At 41.4% G+C, this 14,290-nt stretch overlaps 1 protein-coding gene across 2 annotated transcripts; it reads right to left on the minus strand.

Annotated features, from left to right (window-relative positions):
* Nucleotides 1-6,205: 6,205 nt before the first annotated feature.
* On the minus strand, nucleotides 6,206-11,277 carry mat2b (methionine adenosyltransferase 2 non-catalytic beta subunit). 2 transcript variants are annotated; one of them, XM_055941418.1, is made up of 7 exons: nucleotides 11,140-11,277; nucleotides 9,329-9,523; nucleotides 9,001-9,115; nucleotides 7,743-7,889; nucleotides 7,408-7,601; nucleotides 7,189-7,302; nucleotides 6,206-6,992 (listed from the first exon to the last, which is right to left on the minus strand). In XM_055941418.1, the coding sequence occupies exons 1-7, from the start codon at nucleotides 11,257-11,259 to the stop codon at nucleotides 6,816-6,818; spliced, it is 1,062 nt and encodes a 353-aa protein (XP_055797393.1). In that variant the 5' UTR covers nucleotides 11,260-11,277; the 3' UTR covers nucleotides 6,206-6,815. The 2 variants fall into 2 exon arrangements, with proteins under 2 accessions (XP_055797393.1, XP_055797394.1); XM_055941419.1 differs by lacking the exon at nucleotides 11,140-11,277 and adding an exon at nucleotides 10,405-10,581.
* Nucleotides 11,278-14,290: the final 3,013 nt, after the last annotated feature.

Below are 14,290 nucleotides of genomic sequence, written 5' to 3' on the forward strand. Positions count from 1 at the left end.
CTTCCTGGTTGGACTTTTCTCAGGTTTTCGCCTGCCATATGAGTTCTGTTATACTCACAGGCATCATTAAAACAGTTTTAGAAACTTCAGAGTGTTTTCTATCCAAATCTACTAATACTATGCATATCCTAGTAGCAGGTAGTTTACTCTGGGCACGCTTTTCATCCGGACGTGAAAATACTGCCCCCTACCCCAAAGAAGTTAAGAAGGCAGAGCATCGCTTTATTATAGACAGACTTCTCCCCATCTTAGCTACTACTGCATCAATATGTTTTGACCATGACAGTTTACAATCTAGTGTTTGTTCCAAGCAGTTTAGTCATCTCAACTTGCCCAATTTCCACATTATTTACTACAAGATTTAGTTGATGAGCTTCCCTGAGACGGTTTCTTACAGTTTATGCAGAAATTCTTCGGTTGTGCAAACCCACAATTTCATCAGCTGTTCGGGTGGCTGGTCTCAGACAATCCTGCAGGTGAAGAAGCCGGATGTGAAAGTCTTGGGCTGGCGTGGTTACACGTGGTCTGCGGTGAGGCCAAATTCTCTAAAACAATGTTGGAGGTGGTTTATGGTAGAGAAATTAACATTCAATTCCTTGGCAACAGCTCTGGTGGACATTCCTGCAGTCAACATGCCAATTGCACACTCCCTCAAAACTCAAGACATCTGTGGCATTGTGTTGTGACAAAACTGCACATTTTAGAGTGGCCTTTTATTGTCCCTGGCACAAGGTGAACCTGTGTAATGATCATGCTGTTTAATCAGCTTCTTGATATGCCACACCTGTCAGGTGGATGGATTATCTTGACAAATGAGAAATGCTCACTAACAGGGATGTAAAGAAATTGGTGCACAAAATTTGAGAGAAATAAGCTTTTTGTGCGTATGGACATTTTCAGGGATCTTTTATTTCAGCTTGTGAAACATGGCACCAACACTTTACATGTTGCGTTTATATTTTTGTTCAGTATAGTTTTCTTAACATTGTAAGGATAATCAGAGAAAAGGTCAAGGTCTGAATTGAATTATGTGCAATACTTTCCACTTCCACAGACACAGTTAATAAGGAGATGTGTGTGGGTCATATGGCCAAGAGCCCTTTCTGTGGCTGACAAGTCCCACCCATATCAAAGACTTTATATTATATTTGTTTTGACATTTGTTTCAGAAAAGTAAAACTATAGTTTTAAGCAGCTGCAGCACCAAAGTTATATTTGAACTTTCCTTAGTTTAATTTACACACAACTGTATAAATTCAACATTGAAGAATAAATAAATCAAGCAGATAATTTCAAATCTTCCCTTTGCACAGTTAAGGATATCTATAATGTGCCTGGGTGAATAATTGCAGTATTACCTCGGGTTGAATCGACTTATTTGTAATGTGATTTTCTTCTGTATATTTGCATCAACAAAGCCTTTTTCTTGATTTGCTTTGTATAAAAACCCATTGAGTGTTGCTTGTAGGCACCTCCGTTTCCACAGGCAGCAAAGGAAAACTTGACGATGGGTGCGTTGATGTCGTCAAGACAGCTGAGACGGTCTGCCGACTTGTGGTGCTTTCATAGAGATAGATAGAGGACTTAGTGGCTTGCGAAAGTATTCACCCCCTTGGCATTTTTCCTATTTTGTTGTCTTACAACCTAAAATTAAACTCGATTTTTTTTTGGGGGGGGGTTGTATATCATTTGATTTACACAACATTACACAACATGCCTACCACTATGAAGATGTAAAATATTTTTTTGTGTGAAACAAACAAGAAATAAAACTAAAAAACTGAAAACTTGAGTGTGCATAACTATTCACCACCCCAAAGGCAATACTTTGTAGAGCCACCTTTTGCAGCAATTACAGCTGGAAGTCTCTTGGGGTATGTCTCTATAAGCTTGGCACATCAAGCCACTGGGATTTTTTCCATTCAAGGCAAAACTGCTCCAGGTCCTTCAAGTTGGATGGGTTCCGCTGGTGTACAGCAATCTTTAAGTCATAACACATATTCTCACTTCGATTGAGGTCCGGGCTTTGACTAGGTCATTCCAATACATTTAAATGTTTCTCCTTAAACCGTTTGAGTGTTGCTTTAGCGGTATGCTTAGGTTCATTGTCCTGCTGGAAGGTGAACCTCCGTCCCAGTCTCAAATCTTTTGAAGACTGAAACAGGTTTCCCTAAAGAATTTTTCCTGTATTTAGCTCCATCCATCATTCCTTTAATTCTGACCAGTTTCCCAGTCTCTGACGATAAAAAACATCCCCACAGCATGATGCTACCACCACCATGCTTCACTGTTGGGATGGTGTTCTCAGGGTGATGAGAGGTGTTGGGTTTGCGCCAGACATAGCGTGAGTGTATGGCTTAAAGTGGTCCTATGGACAGATACACCAATCTCCGCTGTGGAGCTTTGCAGCTCCTTCACGGTTATCTTTGGTCTCTTTGCTGCCTCTCTGATTAATTCCCTCCTTGCCTGGTCTGTGAGTTTTGGTGGGCAGCCCTCTCTTGGCAGGTTTGTTGTGGTGCCATTTTCTTTCAATTTTTTAATAATGGATTTAATGGTGCTCCGTGGGATGTTCAAAGTTTCCAACCCTGATCTGTACTTCTCCACAACTTTGTCCCTGATCTGTTTGGAGAGCTTCTTGGTCTTCATGGTGCTGCTTGCTTGGTGGTGCCCCTTGCTTAGTGGTGTTGCAGACTCTGGGGCCTTTCAGAACAGGTGTAAATATACTGAGATCATGTGACAGATCATGTGACACTTAGATTGCACACATGTGGACTTTATTTAACTAATTATGTGACTTCTGAAGGTAATTGGTTGCACCAGATCTTATTTAGGGGCTTCATAGCAAAGGGGGTGAATAGATATGCACGCACCACTTTTCCATTTTTGTCCATTACATGAAATCCAAATAAAAATAAATTTAAATTACAGGTTGTAATGCAACAAAATAGGAAAAATGTCAAGGGGGGTGAATACTTTTGCAAGGCACTGTAGATAGAGGTCTTTATATCTGTGCCATTATAACATATGTGACAACTTGGAACTCAGAAAAAAACAAGGTCAAATCATGACAGTGATCTTCAGGTCGGAAATTCTGATGGTGCTTTCAAGACAACTTTGAGTTGGATGACTGTTCAAAACGAGATTTCCCCAGTGTGAGAGTGTTTTTTGCAGAGTTCCCAGTTGTCTTGAAAGCACTTAACTCAGAAATTTCCGAGTTCCCAGTTGTTTTGAACATGGCATCAGCTCAAGAAATAGGCCAGAGCTTCAGACTTGGAATTAAGAGTTGAAAAACCTTTCAAAACTATTTTTCCCAGTCAGAGCTAGTTTTCCCCCCCAAATTCCCAGTTTTCTTGAAATGAAATGAAATCAAATCAAATGTATTTATATAGCCCTTCTTACATCAGCTGATATCTCAAAGTGCTGTACAGAAACCCAGCCTAAAACACCGAACAGCAAGCAATGCAGGTGTAGAAGCACGGTGGCTAGGAAAACTCCCTAGAAAGGCCAAAACCTAGGAAGAAACCTAGAGAGGAACCAGACTATGAGGGGTGGCCAGTCCTCTTCTGGCTGTGCCGGGTAGAGATTATAACAGAACATGGCCAAGATGTTCAAATGTTCATAAATGACCAGCATGGTCAAATAATAATAACCACAGTAGTTGTCGAGGGTGCAGCAAGTCAGCACCTCAGGAGTAAATGTCAGTTGGCTTTTCATAGCTGATCATTAAGAGTATCTCTACCGCTCCTGCTGTCTCTAGAGAGTTGAAAACAGCAGGTCTGGGACAGGTAGCACGTCCGGTGAACAGGTCAGGGTTCCATAGCCGCGGGCAGAACAGTTGAAACTGGAGCAGCAGCACGGCCAGGTGGACTGGGGACAGCAAGGAGTCATCATGCCAGGTAGTCCTGAGGCATGGTCCTAGGGCTCAGGTCCTCCGAGAGAGAGAAAGAAAGAGAGAAAGAGATAATTAGAGAGAGCATACTTAAATTCACACAGGACACCGGATAAGACAGGAGAAGTACTCCAGATACAACAAACTGACCCTAGCCCCCTGACACATAAACTACTGTAGCATAAATACGGGAGGCTGAGACAGGAGGGGTCAGGAGACACTGTGGCCCCATCCGATGATAACCCCCGGACAGGGCCAAACAGGAAGGATATAACACCACCCACTTTACCAAAGCACAGCCCCCACACCAACTTGCCATCCTGAGACAAGGCCGAGTATAGCCCACAAAGATCTCCGCCACGGCACAACCCAAGGGGGGGGGCGCCAACCCAGACAGGAAGATCACGTCAGTGACTCAACCCACTCAAGTGACGCACCCCTCCTAGGGACGGCATGAAAGAGCACCAGTAAGCCAGTGACTCAGCCCCTGTAATAGTTTTAGAGGCAGAGAATCCCAGTGGAGAGAGGGGAACCGGCCAGGCAGAGACAGCAAGGACGGTTCGTTGCTCCAGAGCCTTTCCATTCACCTTCAAACTGCTGGGCCAGACTACACTCAATCATATGACCCACTGAAGAGATGAGTCTTTAGTAAAGACTTAAAAGTTGAGACCGAGTCTGCGTCTCTCACATGGGTAGGCAGACCATTCCGTAAAAATGGATCTCTATAGGAGAAAGCCCTGCCTCCAGCTGTTTGCTTAGAAATTCTAGGGACAATTAGGAGGCCTGCGTCTTGTGACAGTAGCGTACGTGTAGGTATGTACGGCAGGACCAAATCGGAAAGATAGGTAGGAGCAAGCCCATGTAATGCTTTGTAGGTTAGCAGTAAAACCTTGAAATCAGCGCTTGCCTTAACAGGAAGCCAGTGTAGGGAGGCTAGCACTGGAGTAATATGGTCCAATTTTTTGGTTCTAGTCAGGATTCTAGCAGCCATATTTAGCACTAACTGAAGTTTATTTAGTGCTTTATCCGGGTAGCCGGAAAGTAGAGCATTGCAGTGGTCTAACCTAGAAGTAACAAAAGCATGGATACATTTTTCTGCATCATTTTTAGACAGAAAGTTTCTGATTTTTGCAATGTTACGTAGATGGAAAAAAGCTGTCCTTGAAACAGTCTTGATATGTTCGTCAAAAGAGAGATCAGGGTCCAGAGTAACGCAGAAGTCCTTCACAGTTTTATTTGAGACAACTTTACAACCATCAAGATTAATTGTCAGATTCAATAGATCTCTGTTTCTTCGGACCAAAAACAAGCATCTCTGTTTTGTCCGAGTTTAAAAGTAGAAAGTTTGCAGCCATCCACTTCCTTATGTCTGAAACACAAGCTTCTAGCGAGGGCAATTTTGGAGCTTCACCATGTTTCATTGAAATGTACAGCTGTGTGTCATCTGCATAGCAGTGAAAGTTAACATTGTTTTCGAATGACATCCCCAAGAGGTAAAATATATAGTGAAAACAATAGTGGTCTTAAAACGGAACCTTGAGGAACACCGAAATGTACAGTTGATTTGTCAGAGGACAAACCATTCACAGAGACAAACTGATATCTTTCCGACAGATAAGATCTAAACCAGGCCAGAACTTGTCCGTGTAGACCAATTTGGGTTTCCAATCTCTCCAAAAGAATGTGGTGATCGATGGTATCAAAGGCAGCACTAAGGTCTAGGAGCACAAGGACAGATGCAGAGCCTCGGTCTGACGCCATTAAAAGGTCATTTACCACCACAAGTGCAGTCTGAATACACTAGAGTGAGAAGTCTGAGATTTCCATGTGTTTCGAAAGCAGCATTGGCCTATAATCTGACTCCTTGTTTAAAGAGCCATTGAATAAGCAGTTGACTATGAAAAAATAAAAAAACAAGTTTCAGTCTTGGAGGTCTGTTTCCTGAACGATTATGTGTTTGGTTAATGATGTTAATGATGATTAATGAGATTTTACATTGTTACCCCAGGAAATCTTAGGATTTATTAATTTGAATTAGAAGCCCATTTCACTTCCTTAAAATCCCCAAAATGAATCTAAGATCATAAAACCATTTAATGCTTTAATGAGAGAAATGACAATTACAGAATATAATTTTGTGCAACTCAAATTCACAGGAATGTCCTCAATTTCTCAAACAACCTTGACTTGCTATTCTCTGATAAAGATATTGATTTAGTCTTTCAGTTGGCAACTTCACAAGAGGTTTAGGATCAGTGAGAGCATCTTCCACACTGTTTTGAGGAGGTAGAATCACAAACTGAGCAGGACTAAACGTCACAAGATACCGATTTCTTTATTTTTTGCTGTGTCTTTCAGTATGATTGTATTGTGCTTGAATTACAAATACAGTGCTTGATACAGACTAAGAAAAAAAAAGGTCTCCTTCACCAACTGAATAAAACCCAGCCTGGGTTTGTGTGAAGAAACACACATGTTTCTCATATCAGTAAAATGTAGGCATACTTTTAAGTAACCCATTGAAAAAAAGTATTTCAAAAATAAAAAAGTAAATTCTGTTTTTAGTAATATCTTTAGACTACATATATTTAACAATGCCATTAATTGGTATGGAAAATTTGACATTTCAAGTTTTCTACAGTGGCTTCACATAAATGACCTAAATTAATTGATCGAGCAGATAATGGAACGTTGAATTAAAATCATTTAGCTACACATTTAAACAAAATTCTCAAAATGGTCAAATCACTACATGCGTTTGGTACACAGGCAATGTGCATTCCAGCAGGAATCAATGAATTCTTTGAATCAGTTACTTCCTAATACACAATGAAATACATTCTCAATTAAGGAGCAGGCAGAAGTCAAAGCTTGAAGTAGGTAAAGGGTTGCTCTTGATCCAGTGCGTTTGGCCTCCTGACAGCGATCAATGGAAGACGGTCTGCCTCCAGCGCTTGTCGTACAGGAAGGGCCAGAGGCTATCCCTCACTGCCGTCTTAAAGGGGATGGGCTCCACGCCGAGGCCCAGCAGCTCAAGACGGGAACACTCCAGCTGGGCATTCTGAGGTCTCTGAGCCCCCGTACCGGCAGGCTGCTCTGTCATCTGGGGTAGAAGAGGGTCAGAGGTGGTGGGGGAGGGGTAAACAGCTCGTAAGGACTGCATCAGGAAATAAATGTTTAGATGGAGAATTATCTTTAAATGCATTTCTGTGGGAGAAACAGCATGAGATGAGACCGATCAATAAATACACGTTTATTCATGAGTAACAGAAAAAGGAAATGCACACAGGCTATCATACCGGTATCAAATGACTGCTGGGCAGGTTGAAAGCATCTGCAATCGCACAGGCCATCTCGTATTTGGTCATCTGTTCCTTTCCAGAGTAATGGAAGATCCCTTGTATTGATGGGTCCTGGAAAGCACAAACACATGCAGAAGATACAATTAATATAATAAAGGGACCAGACCGTAGACATTGCCTTAGGGCTGTTCAATCAACGAGTCAGTTTGAGCTCACCTGGAGCCTCCGCTCAGCCATCTGTCTGCAGACTCGAGCCACATCGTTGACGTAGGTGGGGAAGCGCTGCTGACAGTGCTCCACACTGCAGCTCTCTGCCCCCTCCTGAACCTTGTCCCACAGCACCGTCACAGCGCTCTCATCCACCCGCTCTACCTCTCCGTACAGTATAGGCACTCGCAGCACAGCCGCACCTGCACAGGGGAGGAATTGGAATGAGAGATTAACATTTGGGGGATCAGGGAGCCAAGGAGGACTATAGAGTACAAAAAAACAAACACAATGACAACCACAATGACACCGATAGTAAAGGAATGAGTAGAGTGTTGACGCACCAGGGCTGTGTCTCAGGACCTCCCTCTCCCCCTCTAGCTTGGACTTTCCGTACACATTTAAAGGATTAGGAGCGTCGTTCTCTCCGTAGGGAGGGTTCCGACCATCAAACACGTAGTCAGTGCTGATGTAGATGAGGAAGATCCCAGCTTCAGATATCACAAAGGAAACAGGAAAATATGTTCAGTGAACTGTAGAAACCATAGGCCTACATGCTTTTTAGAAACTTGTTAATAGTCATATTATATTTCCAACAACCTCTCGATGGCACACTAGTACAGTAAAAATTTGCTAATTTACATTTTTGAACATTTTGTGAATTTGTTTATTTAATATAGCGCATTATCCAGAGAGACGTGTTAAATATTTCTGCACAGTTTTGAAGATATTATATTGAACAAAAATAAAAACGCAACATGTAAAGTGTTGGTCCCATCTTTCATGAGCTGAAATAAAAGATCACCGGAATTTTCCAGATGCACAAAAAGCTTATTTCTCTCAGATTTTATGCAGAAATGCATTATCATCCCTGTTAGTGAGCGTGTCTCCTTTACCAACGTAATCCATCCACCTGACAGGTGTGGCATATCAAGAAGCTGATTAAACAGCATAATCATTAAAGGTGCACCTTGTTCTGGGGACAATAAAAGGCCACTAAAATGTTCAGTTTTGTCACACAACAACGCCACATATGTCTCAAGTTGAGGGAGGGTGCAAATGGAATGCGGATTGCAGGAATATCCAACAGAGCAGTTGCCAGAGAATTGTATGTTCATTTCTCTACCATAAGCCACCTCCAACGTAGTTTTAGAGAATTTAGTGGTATGTCCAACTGGCCTCAACTGCAGACCATGTGTAACCACGCCAGCCCAGGACCTCCACATTCGGCTTCTTCACCTGCGGGATTGTCTGTGGAGGGGGGGTGCTGCTGAGGAGTATTTATGTCTGTAATAAAGCCCTTTTGTGGGGAAAAACTAAATCTGATTGGTTGGGCCTGGCTCCCCAGTGGGTTGGCCTATGCTGTCCCAGGCCCACCCATGGCAGTCCCTTGCCCAGTCATGTGAAATCCATAGATTATGCCCTAATGAATGCATTTCAATTAACTGATTTCCTTCTATGAACTGTGACTCAGTAAAATCTTTGAAATTGTTGTGTTTATATTTTTGTTCAGTATATATGACAAACTGTATACATTCAACACCTGAAATTGTGCATCATGAATTCTGAGTGTGTTTGATTCTGATAACAAAGCAGACCCACCTGCCTCTTTAGCTAAAGTCCCAGATGCATGGACATTCAGGTTCAGGGCTGCCTCTGTGTGATGCTCTACCACATCTGGCCTTCTCTCCGCAGCACAGTGCACGATCACATGGGGCTTGAGTAGATGACACAGAATACATTCAACACAAGGTTAAGGAATATGTATGTACAACGCTATCTAAGCCATTTATCCCATTTTAGGCTGTTTAGCCTTTCATCTAAATTACTGATGACAATGATTCCCACAGGGAATACAGTACTTCCAAAATTCTGCAGCCTACACAGAATGACAAAAGACACCGGTTATATTCCAGACTCTGATCCTCACCTGGAAGTCTTGAATGACCGCTCGCACAGCATCCTCGTCCGTTAGGTTGCATCGTAGGAAGCGGGGCTGAGCCCGTCTGTACCCACATCCCAAGGCGTGCCAGGCATTATTCTGGAACTCTTTATAAACCGCACGCCCAAGCAGCCCTGTGGCCCCTGTCACTAGCACACGCCTATAGGGGATGTCCACATTTTCCTAAAGAAGAGACACAGGAAAAATACAACTTAAATTATACATTGATTTGTTATGACTCCTGGCAATATAAAAACTGATGTCATCCGCTCTAAATATGAACTTGTAGTTATACGAAGCTAAACATTTTGAAATTAATTTAATAATTTACAGCCTAATGTTGTAAAACGATTTTTCATTTCCATTTTGAACTGTGTACTGATAAGTGGCAACCGGGGTGTATTCATTATACTGATTCTGTTGCAAAACATTGTCTGCAACAGGAACTGTTTACACCAAATGCTATGGAGTTCCGTTTTGTTCTTAAACGGATGCTGTAGTTCAATCGTCTGTCTTCATTTTTTTTTTTAAGCGTCTGGAAGAAGTTGGGAAGGTACCCCGCGGACTTCACTCCACTGTAGAGCACGAATTAATCGATAATTTATAGATGTGCAACTTGTACCAAACACTTCGCAGACTATTCAGATTGTAATGGCAACGCGTGAAAACCACACAATTAAAATCTACAACTTCCGTTTAAACCCAACAGCTCTTACGTTGAAGAGCGTTTGTAGTATAAGGTTTCTGCTTCGAAACGTTTTTTCAACAGACTATGCGTAATGAATACACCCCAGTACCTGTCACACTACGGTGCCAAAATGGGTGCCCAATGAGCCTAAACCGATTAGACACGATTCGAGAAATTACTAGTCTTCGCCTCGATCATTTCTTAATTTATTTGAACTCTACTGGCTAGCTAGACAACTTCGACCATCACTAGTTAGCAACAGGATTAGCTAGATGAATTCATTGTAATACAGTGATGTAAGGTTATTAGCTAACGTAGCAATTCTCTCGCAACAGTAAAAATGCCCCCGATTCTCCCCCCTCTCTCCTACTTTTACCTGCACCACCTCTACGTGCCCTGGGGTGAAATGTATCTTAAGTTCCTTTTCGTTCATTTCTACAGAAATATCAATGTAATATCTACTATGCTCATTCTATAAACGCCAATGTTTATATAATTTCCGCTGCGCATCTTCCCAGATCAGCTGTTTCCTGTCTCGCGAGAGGCTGCGCGGATGTAGCGATACAACAGCGAAGGTTCTTGTTAGCTAGTCCAACTGGTTACAGTTTCAAAATGTATTAGTGCGTATGTAGAGGATACACTGTCCAACGAAATGCTTACTTGCAGGTTCTTTCTCGACAATGCAACAACAAGAACTAATAAAACGAACATAAGTAAATGTATCGGTAGAATAGAGTTGACATTTTAGCACAACTATAATAAATGAAGGCACAATTTAATAGTAACATATTTTTAAACATGTCAATTATCAGGGGGGGGACAAGTGTTTAAATTGTGCCGTATTAGCAAATCACGTTGGTATAGCTCCTTACAAACACTAAACATGTATGCTAATTTCAGCAACTGGCCCAATGGATACAACCCCCAACTAGCTGGGATAGCAAGCTAGCAGGTGCATTCAGACATACATAGCTCCCGTGGCTAAAATCGTTGAGCGAGCTAACGTTAGCTAGCTAGCTAGCTAGCTACCTTTAGAGCAGTGGCAAATGTTAACGTTAAATCGTTACCCCTTACTAAATTATCGATCTTCACGTAAACCCTGTACATTTACCTCGTAATCTCCGTATTCATATCCCGGCATCGTTTCCCACAAATACAACCATACAACTCGATCAGGCACCACCACTAATTTATAGGGGAAAAAAAGACAGATAATTTTTTCCGGCAACATCAATTCTTAAAGGGGAAGTTTTGTGGTGTACCCATAGTTACCCATAGCTACCAATAGATGGCAGTTCTATCTCACATATCCAGCAGGTCTAATAAAGCATCATCAGTTGCATAAATTATTTGAATATGTACATGTGTTTTTAGCTAATGCAGATATTCCCATAGCCACTTCTAATGAAGCCTAGCTACTAGAAATTATTTCATATTTTTTTTGTCATTAGCTACCTACCAACCATATAACAAACACCCTCTGTTCTGGCCCCATGGTATAAGGTAATGTATGATTCTCGGTTACTTTAGCAAGTTGCCATATTCCGATGTGATATGGGCTGGGCTACGTGGGCTTTCTGGTTTGCTATATCTTTGAGCATGAGCGTTATATTAAAATAAAGTTAAATAAAGGTTCAATAAAAATAAAATATATATATATATTTAGGACAGTCAACCCAGTAGTGAGAGGGCTGGGCGTGTCATGTGGTTTCGTCTATAAGGGATACAGCTTTTGTCAAAATTGACTTTTCATACCAGGTATAGGATAATTTATACAGTAGGTTAGGAGAATTAAAGTAGCAGGTTATGAGAGTTATGTTAAGGTTAGAAAAGGGTTAGTATTAGCTAGAATGCAAATCATTTACTTTTGACGTCAAGTTAACAAAAGCTGTATCCCATCTAGACATGACAGTGTCCTGCCACACATTCCTGAGAGTGACATCCTGACACATTTGAGTCTGCACGTGCACACTTGGAGTCACTTCAAAGACCAAACTTTAATCAGTTTTTTTGCAATAACAGCAATGCATGGGCAATATTTGTGGTCAAGGTTGGGGTGGAGAAACGTGTGAAGGGTGAGAGATAAAGTAACAGGTGTTCCTTCCCATGACCCCCAAATGTCAATACCCCTTTCCTCCTGGATGGTGTAGCTCACGCTTCTGGCTTTTACACAGTACGTCATTAAAACAAAATATTCCTTAGAAACCTGATTGAAGGTATCATATCAGGTCAAGAAATACTAAATAATATCGAACAGAAATAAATAGATTGACCACCTCTGAAAAAGAGTAACAATCAAAAACCCATTTCTTAACTATGTAATTGAAGGGTAGTGAAAAGGTCAAGATAGAAACCAGTCAGGAATTTAGGAACAGATGACCAATTCATCGGCCAAAAGGTTAATAGTAGTTGTGAAGGGACATCGCGTTATTTCAATGTTGTCAGTGATTTAAAACATGGTCTGAAGTTGCTTGAGAGTTGAAGTAAATTTCACATCAGCCATGTGCATTGCAGAATTAGACTTACATTTCAGAGGAAAATAACTAATGGGGATAAGCAATGCCCTGAAGTTTTGGTATTTTGGTGTACTCTGCATGCCTAATTTCTTAGAACTGGACAAGAGTGAGTTTGTTAGTATGGCAGCAATCCCACTCACTCACCCTCATGCCTCCTCCTGTAATGAATAGGCCAACACTACCTCCTCCCTGTGGTAGGTCAAGGCGAAGAGTGAGTGACAGGATTTTACAACAATCCAGAGGCTGTACCCCTCATGGTCAGCAGAAACCCAGTGAACTTCCCAGTACATGTTGGATGTTGTTTCTTAGAGTGTAATGCTGAGTTCAAAACAACTGGTAACTTGGGAATCTCCGACATCAGTGCGTTCAAGTAAACTGGGATCTCGCGTTAAAAAAAATCTCAGACTGGGAAAAAATAGTTTTTGTCATCCAGCTCGGAATTCCAAGTCGGAAACTTGGCATCTTTCTAGATCTCAAACTTTACTACCTAAAGATCACTGACGTCATGATTTGACTTTGTTTTTTCCCCCCAGAGTTCCCGGTTGTCTTGAATGAACCATAATAAATGGGTGAATTATATTATAGTAAATGAATTATGAGTGTTGTGTGTACTTCAAGTATTAGTAGGATACTTAAACAGCTAGGAACATAAGCATTTCGCTACACCCGCGATAACATGCTAAATATGTGTACACGACCAATATAATTTGTTTTGAACAATTATTCACAGTTCAACAGAAAATCCAAGTCCTACATCTTTGGAACCTGGTGAAGCTGGAATTCTCAGAATATATAATACAATAATACATACATGCATCATATTAACCATTATTGCAGGAGTATGCATATGAAAACGTGAGTAATGAATTGGGTCACTAATACTCTATACATCTATAGAGTATTATACCATAATATACTAAAGCCCTCAAACTCAACTCTGGACCTCAAAGCCAGTTCTGCTGCGTTTTTTCATTGTTCCCCTATAATCATGGACTGATTTAGACCTGGGACACCAGGTGGGTACAATTAATTAGAACAGAAAACCAGCGGGCTCCAGACCTCATAAGGTTTGAATAGCCCTGTACATACGTTTTTTCGGAAAGTATTCAGAACCATTGACTTTTTCTCATTTTGTTACGTTACAGCCTTATTCTAAAATTGATTCAATTGTTTTTTCCCACATCAATCTACACACAATATCCCATAATGACAAAGTGAAAACAGTTGTTTTTTTTTACAAATTTATTACAAGTAAAAAAGTAAAATACCTTATTTACGTAAGTATTTAGACCTTTTGCTATGAGACTCGAAATTGAGCTCAGGTGCATCCTGTTTCCATTGATCATCCTTGAGATGATTCTACAACTTGATTGGAGTAAACCTGTGGTAAATTCAATTGATTGGACATGATTTGGAAAGGCACACACCCGTCTATATAAGGTCCCACAGTTGACAGTGCATATCAGAGCAAAAACCAAGCCATGAGGGCGAGGGGATTGTCTTTAGAGCTCCGAGACAGGATTGTGTCTTGGCACAGATCTGGGGAAGGGTACCAAAACATTTCTGCAGCATTGAAGGTCCCCAAGAACACAGTGGCCTCCATTCTTAAATGGAAGAAGTTTGGAACCACCAAGACTCTTCCTAGAGCTGGCCACCTGGCCAAACTGAGCAATCAGGGAGAAGGGCCTTGGTCAGGGAAGTGACCAAGAAACCGTCCCTCTGTGGAGATGGGAGAACCTTCCCGGA

Source organism: Salvelinus fontinalis, chromosome 13 (assembly GCF_029448725.1).
Source record: "Salvelinus fontinalis isolate EN_2023a chromosome 13, ASM2944872v1, whole genome shotgun sequence".
Classification (NCBI taxonomy): domain Eukaryota; kingdom Metazoa; phylum Chordata; class Actinopteri; order Salmoniformes; family Salmonidae; genus Salvelinus; species Salvelinus fontinalis.

Bases quoted from the DNA above. Each gene is read 5' to 3' on its own strand.
- mat2b (XM_055941418.1), bottom strand. From the start codon at position 11,259: ATGTTGCCGGAAAAAATTATCTGTCTTTTTTTCCCCTATAAATTAGTG. The intron at 9,524-11,139 runs GTAAATGTACAG...TCTCTTCTTTAG, and splicing joins ATGAATACGGAGATTACGAG to GAAAATGTGGACATCCCCTA. The intron at 6,993-7,188 runs GTATGATAGCCT...CTTCTACCCCAG, and splicing joins CCAGCAGTCATTTGATACCG to ATGACAGAGCAGCCTGCCGG.